Source organism: Cupressus sempervirens, chromosome 3 (assembly GCF_028749045.1).
Source record: "Cupressus sempervirens isolate cs-2001-9-10 chromosome 3, ASM2874904v1, whole genome shotgun sequence".
Classification (NCBI taxonomy): domain Eukaryota; kingdom Viridiplantae; phylum Streptophyta; class Pinopsida; order Cupressales; family Cupressaceae; genus Cupressus; species Cupressus sempervirens.
Genome location: NC_143120.1, coordinates 570710273 through 570729582, shown reverse-complemented (window position 1 = coordinate 570729582; position 19310 = coordinate 570710273). Strand labels below are relative to the sequence as shown.

Genomic DNA, 19310 nt, shown 5'->3' with positions numbered 1-19310 from the left:
ACTTTCATTTGTGAATGGACTTTGAAGAATTTCTCTCTTTGGACGATTTTTTTATATAAAATATAACATGTAATTATAAGTCACTTATACTTTTTAAGTTACACTTTTATCTATTTACTGTTAGGATGTTTGAGAGTGGTTCCAGATATCTAGGAGTTATAATAAAGATTTTGGATTTTGGAAGATCTGATTTTTTTTCAGACAGCCAAATTTTAGTAATCAACACTCTTTCATCAGTGTTTTTTGCCACAAATTTTCTTGACTTTTAAAAGACAAATTTGATATTGGAATAATAGATTTTCCAAGAATTTTGACAATTATGAATGTTTTCCTCTTCTTTGAATCTGGAATTATTCACCACTCTTGGTTTTCATGAAATCTTAGACAAATTTGAAGTAAAAAACAAGAATTTTACACTACAGTAATTTCACAACTTTTGGCCTTCCTAAAACAAGAACTTATATTTTTAAAAGTTTCGGAAAAGAAACTTTGTAAATATAGAGAAAGCAAACAAAAAACAATGTTCTTGGATTGGACCCAAAATGACAAGAAAAACTTACAACAAAGCAAAAAGTAGAAAAAATCAACTTTTCCCCAAAAAATATGTAATGTGCATGCTACCTGGGCTGATGTACATTGTAGACCATCTCCTTGGCGAATAAACCTGCAACATATGTTAGTAGGCCAACAATATATGTATGTATGTATGAAATTATCAATAAAAGTAAGGTATTATATAACCCATACAAATTATATGCAAGAAAAAAATATAAGATCCTTATTCCCAAAATTAATCCCCTTCTTAAGGAGAGATTGTGATCAGATACTAAGTCCCTGGGGGAGTGCTTCCTGGGGTTCTAGTTGTATTATTCAACTTCGAACAGGTCTCCAACAAAGTATCCAATATTAATATATCCATCCTTCCTAGAAGAGAGCTCTTCCTCATCCTAAACCTTATGGATAACCACTGGTGGTATATCCATCCTTACATATGCATATGTTTTATCCTGACTGTATATACTGTTTTGTTCAAAGAATCCTTGATTCCCTTCCTTACTTTCCTGAAACATTCAATTTTAGAATGTCTTGTGAAATCCTTCAGGGAGTTTAGCTCTCTGCCTTAATTCCGACTGAGAATTACAATGAGTTCTTTTGACCCCATATTAGTGGCTGATTGGAGCACATTTTATATCTTCTTTCTATTGATCTCAATGGATTCAATACTCTGAAAGAAGTGTAAGAAATCTATAAATCAATGATTGGCGTTGTGTAAGTTTTGCTTGTGCTATATATATTTTATGATCATTGACATGTAGCCACCGCCTATTTGTTGTGGCTGGCTGATAAGAATTACTTTGGCTTGTCTTTGCCTTAATTGTAGACAGCTGGAAATGCTATTATATTTGATGAGATGTGGTCCTCTGTTTTCGCTGTAATTACATATGAAATAAAAACTCCAATTGCTACTTCCTGTACACACTGTCTTCTTCCTTATCTTGTCTTCTGTCTGATTTGACTAGTTCTGCCAGGTTGACTGGAATCCTTCTTGTCTAATTCAATCTGCTATATCATGAGACTGTCGATACCCTTAGCATTAAAGAATTTGAATTTATGACTAAAGCTTAAACCTTTGATTTCTCACAGAATTGGTGGAAATTGAGTGTATTGTATTAACAGAATGCTATGTTCACAGTATACTTGTCTTCAGATGCACCGCTAATGAAATGATACCCTACTATTAAACAAAATATTCACAATAATAATAACGGCTAATATTATATCTACTTTCTTTTATAATGCCTCCATATATTGTCTCTTATAGTATGAGGATGATAATCCTGTAATCTTTAGATGCACCCAGCTTCAGTATGTATTGTTTGTATTTAAATGCAATGAATTCTGCAATATCTGAACCCTTGCAATAATACATCCAACGATTATCTGTCCCCTTCAACACAGCTGATGACTGGATCATATAGATTGCTAGTCTATATTCTCTTAATTAATTCTGATACCTCCTCTCCATGACTATCGTATTATTTAAACATTGTGCGGGAAGGACATGCGATCATTCAAAGATGTCATGGCTGTCCACGAATTCAATACTTTATTTATTAATTGCGTATTAGTAATTCTACTATTTCATACTTTAAAGTTTCATTAATTTTATATTATATATTTATAGTCTTCATATATATAATATATGCACTTCTAGAATTATATTTCTGTATGGTAATATTTGGTATATATGTATTTAATAGTATTAGACATGGTTTTATATATATATATATATATATATATCTGATTATATATTTCAAATTATATATTTGAAAATTTATACTTTGGATTATGTATATATTCATTAGTGTGTATATATATTTCAAATATATATTATTATAATTATTTACTAAGTTGCCGGTTTGGATTCTGTTACAGATGCAGGTTAGAGATTTGTCCAAATCTTTTTTTTTGTTGGGTTTGGATTTGTTTTGGGTTCATTGGTACAAGGTTTTATATATATATATATATCCCAAAAAAAATTATCCCTAGAAAGACCAAAAGGGTTGTTATATTTCATTTGTGCATTTGTGATCGAAAAGAAAAACTTCTTGCCTCCATTTGTATATATATATATATATAACCCAAAAAAGTGACCCCTAGAAAGACCAAAAGGGTTGTTATATTTCATTTGTGCATTTGTGATTGAAAAGAACAACTTCTTGCCTCCATTTGTATATGAACTTATATATACAAATGGAGGCAAGAAGTTCTTCTTTTCAATAACAAATGCACAGATGACATATATCAACCCTTTTGGTCTTTCTAGGGGTTACTTTTTGGATTGGAGGGCCGAATAGATCTAAGTCGGCAAAAATTATGAATGAAGAAGTCAATAAAATTGATGTTTTTAGTCAGATTTGCCCCAAATTCGTTTTGGGTTCCTCTGTCCAAAGTTCAAACAGACTACAGCAGCAAATAAATTCATATACAAATGGATGCAAAAAGTTTTTCTTTTCAATCACAAATGCTCAAATGAAATATAACAACCCTTTTGGTCACTATTTGGGTTGGATGGTCGAATAGACCTAAGTTGGCAAAAAATCTTAATGAAAAAGTCAATAAGAATGATGTTTTCAGTCAGATTTGCCCCAAATTCGTTTTGGGTTCCTTTATCCAAATCAAAAAGTCTTTCAAATTCGTCCAAAATTCTTACAGGGTTTTCCAAAGAGAATTTACTTGATTGTGGCTGAATTTTGAGTGAATTCAAACCAAATCCAACTTTGCAGTGAAAAAACCTTTGAATTCCACCTTCCAGGAGCAAATTTGGTAACTTAGCTCTATGATAGTGAGTGTAATCATTTGTAGGAACTGTAACCTCACCTGAGCATTCACTTGTTTTAGGAGCATTCCCAATAAGTAATAGAAAATGCTACATTTTTAATAATAATGTTTTTGATTAGATAAACAGGTTTTATAGGGAACCTGAAACCCAACAGTTAAAACAAAAGAAGGCTGATAATAAGCGTGAAAGCCCAGCCAAAAAAGTTTAAGTTCATAGGCTGATAATAAGCATTAAGCCCAACCAAAGGAAAGAGTTCTGAGAAAAGACCAAGAAAAAAAACAAGCAAAGCCACGGCCTAAAGCGAGAACATTTTTAATAATAATGTTACTTTTCTATGTCACAACTCAAAGGAACAAGTCTTCATCATGCCTCTATAAGCACAAGGTAACATGTTTATGTGCAATGCCTACCATTAAGAACGATGCCTAAGTATGCATTTGTTCGACATGTATTTATCATATTATTTGATTAGTTGAATTGTTTTCTATTTGATATCTATCAAGGCTGCATGGAGATGGGGGTACTTAGGGTATAGGTATAGCGTTTTTCAAAATAAGGGACGGGGGTATTTGGGTGCATTAATTTTTTTTCATATAATTTAATATTTTTAGAAAATTTGAAAATGACTCATGACAAGGGTTTTCCAAAACGAGAACAGTGATAAAGTTTGTACATGTAATTTGTTGTTTTCGGTTTCAAATTTGCAATATGTTTATTATAACAATATATGCAAAATGTTTAGATGCATAACAGAGAAGGCGGACTTTAGACATGAACAAGAAGATCATAAATCATATAACAATGACATATTGCAAATGATGAACTTCTAAGTCGAGCAGTGATGAAGTTTACTACTAATATATTTATCTAAGTTTCAAACTGATTACGTTGATAAACAACAAGCTGTTACGCCAAAAAAAAAACCAAAACCAAAATCAGAAATCTTAATTAAGGTCCTCAGCTATGATGCTGTCCACTGAATACTTGGGTATGTGTACCCAATACTCAGGTAAGTGGGTACACATCCCAAGGGTGTGGGTACACATAGCTTTAAAACGTAGATATCTATCTATTTTATTGTAGATCTCAAGCCTGAAATCAGATTTGGCTGCCCTAATACAAAACATATCATGCTTTTGGAGATTTAAAAATGCTAGCAGATTCTCCCATGCTAGATGATGCTTATTCTTCAATGCATCTCAAAAAGAGAATCTCATCACACTAAATCTTTTGGTAAATTTTTTAATACAAGGATCATGTCAGCCAACTTGGTTGTCGTTGGTAATTTTGTACTTTGTAGCCGACGTCGGTAAATAGTTTGTAGCGGACATAATGTATGTGGCCGACGGACTCCTTCGGGAAGGTTCGGTGGATAGTATTTATACCCCATCTGGAATCATTGTAAATCATCTTATCTTATCTGATCTGATAGCATCTGAAGCATAATGTAATATCTTTGGCATGTGCGAATATAATAAAAAGGAGTTCTGCTGTTCTCATTCATTATTTGTATGCATTGATTTCTTTACCCAGTACGGTAAACATTTGGCGCCATTGCCCAATGGACTTGGAACAAGGGTTGGCATGAAGACTAATGTCGAATCAGCTGAATAAAAATAAGAACAAGGTGAAGGACAAAGATGAAATTCGCACAGCTCAGGGTAATTTAATTCTGGCACAGCAGGCAGAGTGCCGAAGGAGATTCCAGAAGATTGCCGATGGAAACAGGAGCACGAAAGAATTGTTGGAGACTCGACAGCGGGTGGAATTGGTGGAAAAAGCACGGGAGGAGTTTTTGAATTTGTGTTTGCCGAGGGAAGAGAATCCAGACGGAAGAGCATCGACTCGCACGGCTTATAGTGCCGAGGGAGCACGAGTGTGGAGTGAACTCTTCGTCTAAGATACACTTCTGCACGCGACAACTTTAGAAGATCCTTCTTCACCAACCTTCGTAGCTGTTGAGACCGCCAGTGTGAGAGAGAAAGCCACCAGTGTGGGAGAGCAGACCACCAGTGTGGGAGAGCAAATTGCCGGTGTGGGAGAGCAGACCACCGGTGTGGGAGAGCAAATTGCCGGTGTGGGAGTGCAGACCGCCGATGTGGGAGTGCAAAGCCACGGTGTGGGAGTGAACAATGCCAGTGTTGCAGGACCGAGCAACGCTTGTTTACAAAAACCAATTGTGATGGCGGGACCAAAAGAAAAATTGCCAAGTTCGATGGTGATGGTACGGCTGATCCCATTCGACACTGCAAAACATGTGAAACGATCTGGAGGGCAAATGACATAACTGATGAAGACGACTAGATGAGGCAATTTTCGGCCACCCTACGAGGTGTGGCAATTGACTGGTTTACTAGTACAGATCCGCAGAAGCTAAACAGTTGGACTAACATTAAAAAGGAGTTTCTCGCAGAATTTAATGAAATTGTTGGCGAGATCTTCAATGCCAAGCAAGGGAAGAATGAAACTGTTCGTGTCTACACTAGGAAATTAAAAGACTTGATAAACAAAATGGAAAATAAGCCGGTGGACGAACTTCAGAAAAGATGGTTTGTGGAAGGTCTACGCCCAAACTTGCGGAAGAAAATGAAAATTGTGCCGCCGTCGTCATACACGGAAGCTTATAATAGAGCATTGAACCTCGAAAGTGAGCAGAAGACAAAGAAGAAGAAGAAGACTAGCTCATCTAATTCGGATAACGACGAGCCTTCCGGAGAAGATAGCAGCAACGATGAAGGCAACAGCAAGAAGGTCCGCGCCCTACAGAAGGACATGATCAGCATGATGGAGTTTAAAAATATGCAGAAGGAGACAAAGGGCAGTGAGTTATGGTGCATGGAGTGTAAGACCGACGGTTGTACTAAAGGATCTTGTCCAAAGAACCAATTCTGCGACGTTTGCCAGATCATGGGCCATTCGATGAAGGAATGCCCCTTTAACATGAAGACCAGAGGATCTCCGTAGGTACTTACACAAGAGGCGTCCTTACCAGGCAATATCGGAAATACCAATAATGCTGGTGCTACGTCGGGAGGATACATGAATAATAGACATGGGCAGAATAACAATAACAATGCAAACAATAGCACTAACAATACCAGCAGAAGCCGAATCCAGTATGATGCGAACGGATGGCCGATCGTACAATGCCGCGCATGTAACTTGTGGGGGCACTTTGCCCGGGAATGTCCAACTGCAAATACACCCAAACTATTATGCAGATGGTGTGGACCTGGCGACCATGACGATGCCAAATGTCCAAAATTGGGAGTAAACTTGATTACTGTTGGGACGGATGAAGAAGAGGTTTTGGCGATTACGCGGAGGCAAGCAAAAGAGTACCCGGACCCAACGGAGGAAAAGAGAAAATTTGGAGAAGCGCGAGCAGAGATTGGAAAGGCATCGCAGGCGGAAACATCTCAGTTGAAGGACACCACCGGCACTTCGGCAAGAAACTCTGCAGAACAAAACATTGTACGGCAAATTTTGCAAACGGAGATACCTGTCAAGATAAATGATTTGCTTCTTATAATGCCCCAGCTCTGATCCGCTCTCACAAATATTGCACTAGCTCCGAGTATACTAGGAGAACAAGGTAGAGGGAAGGAAAGTGATGCAGGAGGAGAAGACCAAATGTTGCTAGCCCTCACATCCGGCCAACATCCGGCGGTTGTCGAGATGGGGATCCTCGGACATGTTCTCACAGACACAATAGTCGACGGTGGGTCCGGCGTAAATGTCTTACCCGAGGAGACTTGGAAGAAGCTAGGGAAGCTGACATTGTGGCCCCCTACATTTCAGTTGCTCACAACAAACCAACATAGCATTAAACGTCTAGGCATTCTAATGGCACAACCGGTAATGATTGGCACACAATTGTTCCTATTGGACTTTGTCATGATCTCGTTAAAGAGAAAAGGATACGATGCCATCCTTGGCCACGGATGGCTTATTCAAGCCAGAGTCAGGCACAACTAGAAGAACACCTTGTCACTCGAAAGTAAAGGCCGACAATTTGTCATCGATTTGCACACCCAAATGGTCAGGGAAGAAGCCCTATCATCAGATTCCGAAGAAGAGGGGGATGACGGCAGATAGCGTATGGAATCGGATTAGGAGGGAGTCCTATGGTTGGAGGGAGGATCAACAGATGACAATTTGGATTTGGTCAACGGTCTTTACCACTGGAAAATAGAGGACTACGAACTATTCCAGAGCTGCAATGTACTGACAATTGAGGAAGGTTCGAGGGGAGATGAATTTCCAAAGGAGTTCACTGAGGTAAAGGAGGCGGATGCACCGTTGGATGCTACACCCGCCCATGCATTCAGTGAGGGGGAGACAATCAAGTATAATGAAGCTACACTACAAGCAATGAATTTGGGGGATGAAGCAACACCGAAGAACATTCTAGTGGGAGATAATTGGGATCCGGTACTCAAAGCGGTAGCATTCAAGATATTCCTGGAATACAAAGATGTATTTGCATGGACATACAAGGACCTGAAGGGTGTACCGTCGGAGTTGTGTGTGCATCGCATCCCACTGAATGAAGGAGCGGTACCTGTACAGAAGCGACCCTACAGGATGAACAAGAACTACGCGACACGGGTCACGGAGGAAATCAATAGGATGTTGGAGGTCGGAATTATTTTCAAGGTGCAGACAAGTGAATGGGTGTCACCTATAGTTATCTCATTGAAGAAAGACACCACCCGGATCTGGATATGCATGGATTTTCGATGCCTTAATGCAGTCACGATCAAGGATCCCTTCCCGATTCCGTTTACGGATAGCATCCTAGAGATTGTCGCCAGACATGAAATTTACTCCTTTATGGACGGGTTCTCCGGATACATTCAGATCTCTATAGCGGAGGAGGACAAATTGAAGACAACGTTTGTCATTGAAGATGGGGTCTATGCGTACAATCGGATGCCATTCGGCTTGTGCAACGCGTCGGCCACCTTCTAGCGGATTATACTGCACATCTTTGATAAGATGACCGTGGGAAACTTCAAAGCATTCTTCGATGATTGGTCGGTATTTAGCGCAGAGGATAGACACCTGGTAGCACTTGGTGAATGTATGGAGAGATTTCGCAAGGCGCAGTTAGTGTTGAACCCCAAGAAGTGCAGATTCATGGTTCCACAGGGAAGACTGCTCGGACACATTATCTGTAAGGAAGGATTGAAGATTGACCCAGACAAAGTGAGAGTCATCCTGGAAATGCAACCATCTACTAATGTGACGGAGGTAAAGTCTTTCCTCGGACATATAGGCTATTATAGAAGATTTATCAAAAATTTTACCAAGGTGTCATACCCGCTAGACAGGTTAACCTGCAAAGGAGAATCATTCAGATGGGACAAAGAGCAGGATGAGGCATTTGAAGGGCTGAAAGTACGACTGGCTATGGCACCCATCTTGGCTTATCCGGATTGGAATAAGGAGTTTTATGTGCATGTTGACGCCTCAAATTATGCGATTGGAGCAACCCTGGCGCAGACAGGTAGCCATGGGTTAGATCACCCAATATACTTTGCCAGCCGATTGTTATCAAAAGCGGAGTAGAATAACAGCACGACCGAACAGGAAGAATTGGGAATGGTCTATGCCGTGCAGAAATTCCGTCATTACTTGCTGGCCACACCCTTCGTCTTCTATGTGGATCACCAGGCTCTATTGTACATGATCAATAAACCTGTCATTCAAGGATCAGCAAATGGCTACTTCTGCTGCAGGAGTTTACTTTCAAAATCATTGTACGGCTAGGGAAGAAACATGTTAGTGCTGACCATCTATCGCGGATCAAAACAAGGCAACCGACAGAGGGGGTGAATGACGACTTTCCTGACGCACAGTTGTTCCAGATCGCAGTACTACCAGAATGGTATAGGAGCATTGGGGAATATTTGTCTACAGGACAGATTCCAAGTGGCATGCTAGCAAATGAAAGTTGCAAGTTGATAATCAGGAGCCGTACTTTCCAGTTGATCGACGGGTTGCTCTACAAAATGGGGCCGGATCACATTCTTAGGCGGTGTGTATTAGAAGAAGAGATACCGTGGGTGTTGAAAGAAGCACATGAGGGTCCCGCGGGAGGACACATGGGACCCAACACCACCGCACGAAAGATATTGCTAGCAACACTTTAGTGGCCGACAATATACAATGACGCGTGGGAGTGGGTCGTCGGGTGTGACACTTGCCAATGTGTCGGGAAGTCGCTGAAGAGAGACTTCATGTCACTTAACCCTTCCCATGTGTAGGAACTCTGAGCGATGGGGATTGGATTTCATTGGACCCTTGAGGCTGAGCAAGACTCGACGGTGCTGGTACATCATTGTCGCAACGGAGTACTTGACCAAGTGGGCGGAGGCACGTGCACTACCAGACAACTCGGCCATCAACACAGCAAAGTTTATTTATGAGTAGATCATTACCAGGTATGGAATTCTATTACAGTTAACAAGTGATAGGGGTGGACATTTTGTTAATCATGTCATCCAACTGCTCACCACCAAATTCAAGATTTGTAATTCATTGTCGAGTCCATACTACCCAAGAGCAAACGGACAGGCCGAGGCTACAAATAAAATCCTGGTATCAATCATCTACAAATCCTGTGTGGTTGAAGGTGCGGATTGGGAGGAAAACTTACTCGCTGCCCTTTGGGCTTACCGCATGGCGTACAAGGTGACGATAGGGCATATGCCATTTCAATTAATGTTTGGACAGGAGGCGGTAGTACCAGCGGAATTCATGATTTCGACCCTGCGAATAGCGCTGGAAAATAAGCTTGGCGACATGGAAAGCTTAAGGGAGTGGCTGCATAATTTGAATAAGCTCGATGAAAAGCGATTGTTGGCGCAGTGGGCAATAGAAGTGACAGAATAGACATAAGGTGTGGCATGACAAGCATCTCAAACTTCACAGATTCCAGCCGGGGCAATTGGTGTTGAAGTACAACAGTCGCAATGAAATCAAATCGAGGAAGTTCAAGGTTAGATGGGTCGGACCATACCAGATCCGGGAGATCGGCGACAATGGAGCAATCAAATTGTTAACCTTGGACGGGTAAGAGGTACCTCAGGTAGTCAACGGAGCCAAATTGAAAATATAACACGCTAGAAAGACTTCGTCGCCGTTGTCGTCGCAGAATGATTGGATGGCTTCCTCGTCGTTGTCGTTGCAGAACGGCGATGCATCCACGCAAAATTAAAGTACTGTATTTTTTATTAAAAAAAAGAAAAAAAGAAAAAAAGAAAAAAAAAAAAAAAAGAAAGAAAAAAAGGGGGAAAAAAAGAAAGAAAAAAAAGAAAGAACAAAAAAAAAAAAAAAGATTGCAGGCGGGTTCGTGGAATGGTTCTTGCGGGGGGCTAATCCCTACCCGCGGGCTGGCCCCACGGAGGCTTATCCCCACCCGCGGAGACTATTTCCTAGTCGTGAATTGTTTTGTCCGCCAAAGATATCCTATTTTGATTCCTGCGGCTTGTGCTACCCCCCACGGGAAATTAAGTTGGCTTATAACAAATTCACACCACCTCCGTGGGCATCTTTACTTTGCCAGACTCATTTCCGTGGGCTTCTTCGCTATTCACTAGCATTCCAACCAGAAGCCGACTGAGGTGGGATTCGAATCCTTGATGCTCCAGATAGTTCCACGATAGGAAAATCCGTAAAACATCCAATAAAGGGCTCTTCTTGCCTTTCATTACCATTTTGCCTTGAAGCTGACGGAGGTGGACTTCGAATCGTTAGTGCTGCAAACGATTCCACGGCAGCATGATTCTCAATACTGAGAATGCCCTAGAACGAAACTCTTCCAGTTGTTTATTCTTTGACTTGAGCTTGGGAGGTATTACCAATATTCCATAAAGCTGCACTCACTCGTACTGATATTTCACGTCCCTAATGAGGTTCAAAATAGTCATCGGCAATTAATATACGCCCTGGTTGTCTAAAGTCTACCATTGCTGTAGCATGACATGCCCATCACGACGAGGAATATGTGCATCCCGTGCTAACCAACCTTCAGTGTCAAAACCTTGTGCCATTGGCACAACATCAGAAGTAGAAATAGAACCACGTGAAGGTCGGAATCCTAAAATTCCACAGAATGCAGCTGGGAATCTCACATTTCCATCTGTATCATTACCAATAGAAAAGTCCACAAGCTTAGTTGCAACAGCTACAACAGTACCACTTGAAGGTCCCATTGGAAATGCTTCTCTCCCCCACAGATGATTGACTCCCTCGTTGCCTTATTAGCTTCCCCAAAATTTTCTTTGGTTCACCCGCGGTGAATCTTGCTTTCCTCCGGAGGAACCATATATTACATAAGGAGAAATAAGCCGTTATTGCATGGAATCGGCTGGCAAATGGAAGAGTCAGCTATAGGCTAATATGCAAAAGAACGCAAGGGTTTTGGCATCTGGGATATGAGTTGTAGGCCCGTCGGGTTCCAGTAGCAAGAAGCAGAAGGTCAGGGAGGAACTCACTCATCTCACTGTCCAGTTTGAGGGTCTCAATGGTAGCGAATGTCGGAAATGGTGGCAAGAAACCCCGGAAGCAGATTAGATTAAGCAGATTCTGATACGGGCACAGGTGCATTGGGTCATCCAACTTCCAATCTTTCTCCATCCGGTTGTTCGAATTAGTTTTGTGCACTATGATAAAGACATATAGTCGGCAGAGCAGAACAAGTACATTTATGTACAAAAAGCATCAGATGACGTTGTCCTTTAAACCTAGGGATTTCACTAGGGTTTTCGGCATCCTTGGCCCTGGTGGTGAGAAAGTGGAAATCAAGAACCACTAGCTGTCGCAAGAACGGAAGGAGCATTGGATACGATTAGTGGGCTGCGATCTTACACCAGAGGAGATGGATTCAGTGCTCAAGGGGTCGAAATGTAGAGGGCTTCGTAGAGATTTCATTTGAGAAGGCCACTGGGATGCATTATGGATGTGATCAAGAGTAGATTGACAGGTGCTACAAGGGCTTCATATATAGCATTGCTGCAAGTTGTATTTATGAATGGCATCATGCAGGGTACGGTGTATGATTGGGCTTCCGTCCTTGCTGACAGGATGGAGGAATTTATGACGCTTCAGCACCGCACATTTTTTATGCCGCACCATGCCATTGGTCTCTTTCTGGAGGCAGCAGCTAGCCAAATACCACTGGATGATTTCGAGGCTCCTCCGAGGGGCAAGTTGGCAGACGGAGAGCCTCTCGTATTCTACTGGCACCACTTGGACACGGGTGGAACAACAGTTGGCCAGAAGAGAGTATTTTGAGGATTGGACGCTTTCAGAGATATAGATAGCGGACAGGAGGACACTTAGGAGAGTGACAGGGCTGAGTCCGTGGAAGAGGAGAGAGCACTTTAGCGGAAGTTGGCGGTGAGGCAGCGGGTAGTGGGTCCACATTCTTTACCCCTCCTTAGTTGTCAACTTTGACGAAGTTGACCACCTTCACGTCAGTCATTCCCCCATTTGGCCAGCGCCATGCCCCGGTCGTGATGACTCCCTCGACGGTGGCAAAGGTTGTTCCACGGACAGTGACGGAGATGGTCCCACGGACGACGACAAAAGTTGTCCCATAGGCAGAGGTTGCAGTGATCCCACAGGCAATGACAGATGTTGTAACGCAGGCAGCCATAGATATATTGCCGACAGCTGTAGCGGATGTTATTTCAGTTGTACCAACGGAGCCAGTTTGACATGCAGATGTTGTCACAGTTGCAGTCTCACAGCGAGTGGAGTTGCCAGCGTTGGAGCCTGAGCCTTAGGTTAGTTTGGATGTGATTGACTGCAATGCAGTCGTTACTATTTCGTCATCCCTCTTAGCAGACGTCGAGCTAGGATAGTTCGCCCAGCCAGTACAGCAGGAGGAGAGCATGGAGCCCGTATAGTCGGATTGTCTGGAGGTGATGGATAGAGCTAGTGTTTTTTTGAGGCAGCAGTTCCGACTCATCCCTGCCAAGTGTGGTCTGTCCATTCAGTCTCCCAGGCATTTAGGAGTATCACCTGTAGTACTAGAGCCTCAGCCTTAGGACGAGGGAATGCCAAAGGCCGTGGTTGCGCCGAGAGTAGAGGAGGCTGCACCGGATGTGGGCATGGTCCCTGCTGACGAGGAGGCAAATAGTGATGTAGAATGGTCATAGGAGGGCTTTGCAAAGGAGGATTACGGGTCGGATGAGGACAGGTGCAGGGACTACCTCAGGACTATGAAGACTGCGATGAAGAAGGGGCACAATGTGGCAATTGAGGCTATGACTCGGCCGAGAGAGTGGCATTTGATCCGAGCGTATATTCGTGGAGTTTGTCCTCGACGATTTTAGACTTGTTTCGTGGACAGAGGTTGGCCAGCGGTAGAGACACCAGAGATGTTGGTAGATTGGGCCATTGAGTCGGAGTTGGGATTGAGTGACACTCCGCTGATGAAGTTGGCACATGAGATCATGGGACTGTATAAGGAGGTTTATAATGCTCGCAGGCGCATGGAGGCGGACAGGATAGCGGACAGTGTTGGAGCTCAGAGATCTCTGCCGGTTGAGAGAGGCTAGAGAGAAGTTAGCTGTCGACTTGGCCAGCTAGCAGGTAGCTGAGCGGGCAGCATTGTTGCGGGATATGGCGGCGATTGTGCGGGATAAGGATGCGGCTGAGCATGAGTTGCAGTTAGCTAGGAGACAGGCTATGGATGCCGCGCTTCTTCTGAAGGAAGCCGTAGAGGTGAATTCACAGATTCAGACAGATTTGCGCATCCAGACAGATCAGGTGTATGAGTTGTGTCGCTAGCAGCACTCTTCTGGGACACCTCCTCCTTTTCTCTAGTATTTCTTTTGTTGTGTGTGGGTTGTCTCCTAATTTTGTTAGTCGTCAGGAGACGACTTTTCTTTTGGGGGGGGGGATGATGTCAGCCGACTTGATTGTCGTCGGTAATTTTGTACTTTGAAGCCAACGTCGGTAAATAGTTTGTAGTGGACATAATGTATGTGGCCGATGGACTCCTTCAGGAAGGTTCGGCGGATAGTATTTATACCCCGTCTGGGATCATTGTAAATCATCTTATCTTATCTGATCTGATAGCATTTGAGATCTTTGACATGTGCGAATATAATAAAAAGGAGTTCTGCTGTTCTCATCTATTGCCTGTATGCATTGATTTCTTTACCCAATACGGTAAACAGATCACTTTGGTAGGGGTGCCAAAATATCTTATTGACTTATTGTTTGCTTCCACATTCACCCTGACATGTTGGGTTTCATGAAGTATTATGATGACAACAGTAGTTACACTCAGTCTTCTGACAAGTTATTATAAATCATGTCCATGCATGCTTGACACAATTTTGTAGTCATGGTTTCTTTAGACTATCTATGTATTTGTAACTTTAATAGCTCAAGTATTAATTTTGCAATATTTTAATCACACTAAACCATTGACATCATACCACTTTTTTGTAAACTCTGTATTTGGTTTCTGTAAATTATAAATTTTGGGGCACTTCCATGAATGGTCTTATCTGGGCCCTATGTACTGTTTTTTACTTTTTATAAGTACCATTGTCTGTTATGACTGAATTTTGAATGGGTGTGTTTATGGTTGTGCAGCGTGCCTATTACATATCATGAACTTGTACATTTTTAAAATTTGTATATGTTGCCATTTCAGATTGTTATTTGTTATTAGTTGAAGCTCATGGTATAATTTTTGTCATTTCCAACAGGTGGTAAGAGGAACGATATGGACATTTGAACAGGAGCAGGCTCTTGGCTTTGGCAATGTTATAACTAATATTCGTATGACTGTCATCAAGCTCAAGTCTGGAGGCCTCTGGGTTCATGCTCCAATTGCTCCCACAAAAGAATGCATTCAGGTAAATTTTCAAGCATTTTTATATGCTTTGAGCTATGCCTTCATAATTACATTTTTCCTCTATTCACGTCCTTCTGAATCGTCATACAATTATGCTTTCTTTTTTTAATTAAATGGGGCAAACTTTCATCAAGAAATGAAAATGCTTTCCCACAAGGACTTTGATTTAGATGCACAATCATTACTCTTGATTAAGAAAACTTATCAGAGGTTGCTAACTAACCAATCATTCAAATCTGTCATTGGAATGATGTTTTATTATAAAAACATAATGAAAGGAAGTCATAGCAAAGTTAAATGTTATTGTCAGCAATGTTGTGATCTCCTAGTATTGCCTTAAGCAATGGCACCATATTTTTCTCTAGTCTACCCTCCATATTAAGCATTGTACGTTTGTTGATGTATAATTTCATTGAGCCTCATTGCTGTTAAAACAAATCTATTTATAAATAGAGGTATAAACCCCCTCTCATCCACATAGGAATCACATTCAAATTCCTACTTTTTAAGGAATCAGTTTTTTCTCCATTTTCTCTCTTTTCTACGAATGCAATTTCATACACCATTCACAACATACTTCATGTGCATGGCCACTGACATCATAATTGCTACTATATTTTTTATAATATAATTTTCTGTAGTATTATGCTTGCCTTTTTATTTATTCTGTCCTTCATATAGAGTTGGAAGCACATTGAGGAATTTGTTGTTTTTGCTAATTTGGTGAGAACTTTAAACTCTTTTTCTTAAATATCTCTATGCAATGGGCTTGAGATCAAGTCTCAACAAAGTGAGTGCTATTAGAATATTTTTGGTATCCTAGGTTCTTGCTATATTTAGCCTGTTATTCTAGAACCTTAGTTAATAGTCATTTAGGCTTTATTTTAAGTTGACTTAATCTGGTCTAGTTTTAGATGATGTCTTTATTTAGACAACTTTTCTTTTTAGTTCATGCATTTTATATAGCATTTGTAAAACCTATATATATTCCATAGTTACATCGCCCTTGGGGACAAGGGGGGACAGGTTTCCTGCCAGGGGGATAGAGGGTCCTCAATTTTGGGGCAACAACGAGGGGTGGGGTGTGTACACTATATACTATACATGTGGTACGTAAAATGCTAGTTATGAAAAGATGTGTAACAATATAAGACAAAAAGATGATTACATTGAGCAACATGATATGATATTCAATACTGCCAATAAAATATTAAAGACGGTGGACACTTGGCTGTCCCCTAGAGGGGCCTCAATTTTGGGTCGACAACGGGGGGTGGGGTGCGTACACTATATACTATACATGTGGTATGTAAAATGCTAGTTATGAAAAGATGTGTAACAATATAAGACATAAAGATGATTACATTGAGCAACATGATATGATATTCAATACGGCCAATAGAATATTAAAGAGGGTGGACACTTGGCTGTCTCCTAAAGGGGTCGAGGCACACATTCTTGTCCCCTTGCCCCCACTAGTATGGACGCCCATCCATATCCTGCCAGGATGGTGGTAGACTGGTGGCGTCGTTGGAGACATCGAAACAATGTTCCCTCATCCCCAGTGCTTCCCTGTCTTAGAGATAGGTTTTTTTGGGGGGATTTGTCCCCTAATATATTCAGCGTAATGTTTAATACAATTAATTCCATTTTTTATAGCTTCATAGTATAGGAGTGGGAGCCAGTATATGTGACTCCTTTTTGGGAGGGTTTTAATAATTTTTCCTCAAAAATATCTTTTGAGTTATAATATTTTTTTACTCAAAAAATATTTGGCGAGCTTTTGTAATTTCTGCCTTAAAAAGAATTCATTAGGGCTTTTATGCTTTTTCCAGAAAAATATTATGTGGGTTTTTATAATTTTTTGTATAAAAATGACTTCATGTTTTGCAACAATATTTTGGCATAAAACCATAAAGCTGAAAATTTCATTTTAAGTTGTAACTTGTGGGTTATTTTGGGTTTACAAGTTTTTCCTGTAAAAGAATTATTCTAGGTTTTTAATAAATCTTTTTATCCTAATTTTTTTTTTGTCTAGACGGTTTGTAAATTTTTCCTCAAAAATTAAGGATTTATCCTTGTATGACCTGGTCAAGGTTTCTGTAGTTCAAGAGGCTCTCTGGTTTCCAGAAAGGTTTTACCATTTTCCTTAAAAACAATGTTGTGTAAGCTAATCCATGACTTTGATTTTGTGCCATCTATCTATTCTTTGTCTTGATTGATTTTTCGGTGTATAATGTTTGGTTTTGATCAATTTTTCACCTCAACGTCGCTTCTAGTTCTATAATTTGTGAACTTCGTGTGAGATTTTCTGATAGGGATTCCTATTTTCTAGTTTTTTACCATCTTTTCCACGAAAAATAATGCTTTGCAAACTTCAATTTATGGTATCTTTAGTTTGTTTTAGGGTGTCTTGCTCATCTGCAATAGTTTGAAGGGTTTGCCGATTTTTTCCTCAAAATCATGCAAGTTGTTCTTACTGCATATATTTGTTTACAGGCAAGGACAACTTTGTTATTGCAGATTCTGGGAGTGTTATTGGCAGACTCATCTTAGTGGGGCAGGCTCTAGTTTCTTGTTGTAGACCACTCTGATGTTACAACCTTTTTTTTGGCTACTCTTGGTCATTGATATTTTGCAAATCTAAGGAGTGTCTAAGCACTAGCAAAAGGTTCTGAAGGATTTGTGACTACAAGATATGTATGGTCTTCTGTGGGGTAGTTGATAGAATGACCATTAAGAGAGGATATTAGAATTGTTTTAGTATCCTAGGTTCTTTGCTAGAATTAGCTCATTATTCTAGGAACTTAGTTAATGGTCATTCAGGCTTTATTTTTAATTATCTTAATCTGGTCTATTTTTAGTAGTTGTCTTTATTTAGACAACTTTTCTTTTTAGTTCACACTTTTTATAGTGTTTGTTAACTCTATATATTCAGTGTAGTGGTTAAAACTTAATACAATCATTCTGTTTTTTAAAGTTTCAAGTGCATCATGATGAGTCATATCTATTTCTTTTTAGATTGCCTTCATGTGGAATTTGCTTCTGTGGGCCTCCACACTTTGTCCTCATCCTTGCCTCAAACATTTTCAATCAATATACCTATTCTCTTCATGGCAATTAGGATAAACTTGATTCTTAATGAAAGTCTTGAATTCATTCCTTTTACAAATTGGTGGTACTTTTTTGATTTACAAAGGAATGCGCATAGTATTAAAATTATGTCAAGCATGACTACGTAGCTTCAATTTTTTAAAAGAAATTTGTTGCTTCTTATTGTCATTCAAACTGAAATAAACCTATAGTTGAGCAATCCAATGGTGAAATATTGTAGCATCCCTTTCACCCGAATATTAATGAAGCAAGATGAACAAGGACATTTCTCTCTGTATCTTATTAGATACAGATTGTTTTAGAAAGTGGCTAGCTGGTTGTCATTTTTGTTGTGTTTTTGTAACAGTTATTAAAAGGCTAGATTAGAAGTATGTTACTGTTTTTATATTTTTAAAACCATCCGAGTTCATGCAATGAAGAAGTTTATCTTAGTTTCTTGTCTTCGTGAAACATATGAGGTGGAGGCAGGAGAGGTAAGGTGGGGTGAATATTAAAAAAGTGGCAGTTCTAATTGGCATACACGCAAGAGTGGATTTTGAAGTGTATTTATTGCTGGCAGACTCTAATTATCGATATAGCTTGCTATGATCATTCAAGTGTGAAAACTAATTTATTTTTTGTTTTTGTCTTCAGCATGTTAGATTCAATATAAGCCATTGTTGTCTGAATGTTATGTAGCTTTCATTTTGATTTAATCATTGTTTTTAATTTACTATTTTCACATGCCGAGGCTTTCAGAAAAGCTATGTAGAAAAACCTGAAGTACATCTTTTGTAAAACTATGCATAGTTTGCTATGATAATTCAAATGTGAAAACTAATTTATTCTTTGTTTTTGTCTTCAGCATGTCTCATTTAAGATTAGCCATTGTTGTCTGAAAGTTATGTAGCTCTCATTTTGATTTAATCTTTATTTTTAATTTACTATTTTTACATGTTGATGCTTTCAGAAAAGTTCTGTAAAAAA

The 19310-nt window shown here is 40.0% G+C and overlaps 1 protein-coding gene across 1 annotated transcript in view; it reads left to right on the top strand.

Annotated features, from left to right (window-relative positions):
* LOC149567707 (uncharacterized) overlaps positions 1–19310 on the top strand; it is a 76767-nt gene that overhangs the window by 53404 nt on the left and 4053 nt on the right. The window contains exon 2 of the mRNA XM_089820965.1: positions 15082–15231. Coding sequence (XP_089677091.1) covers positions 15082–15231 — 150 coding nt within the window. The remainder of the gene's footprint in view (positions 1–15081; positions 15232–19310) is intronic.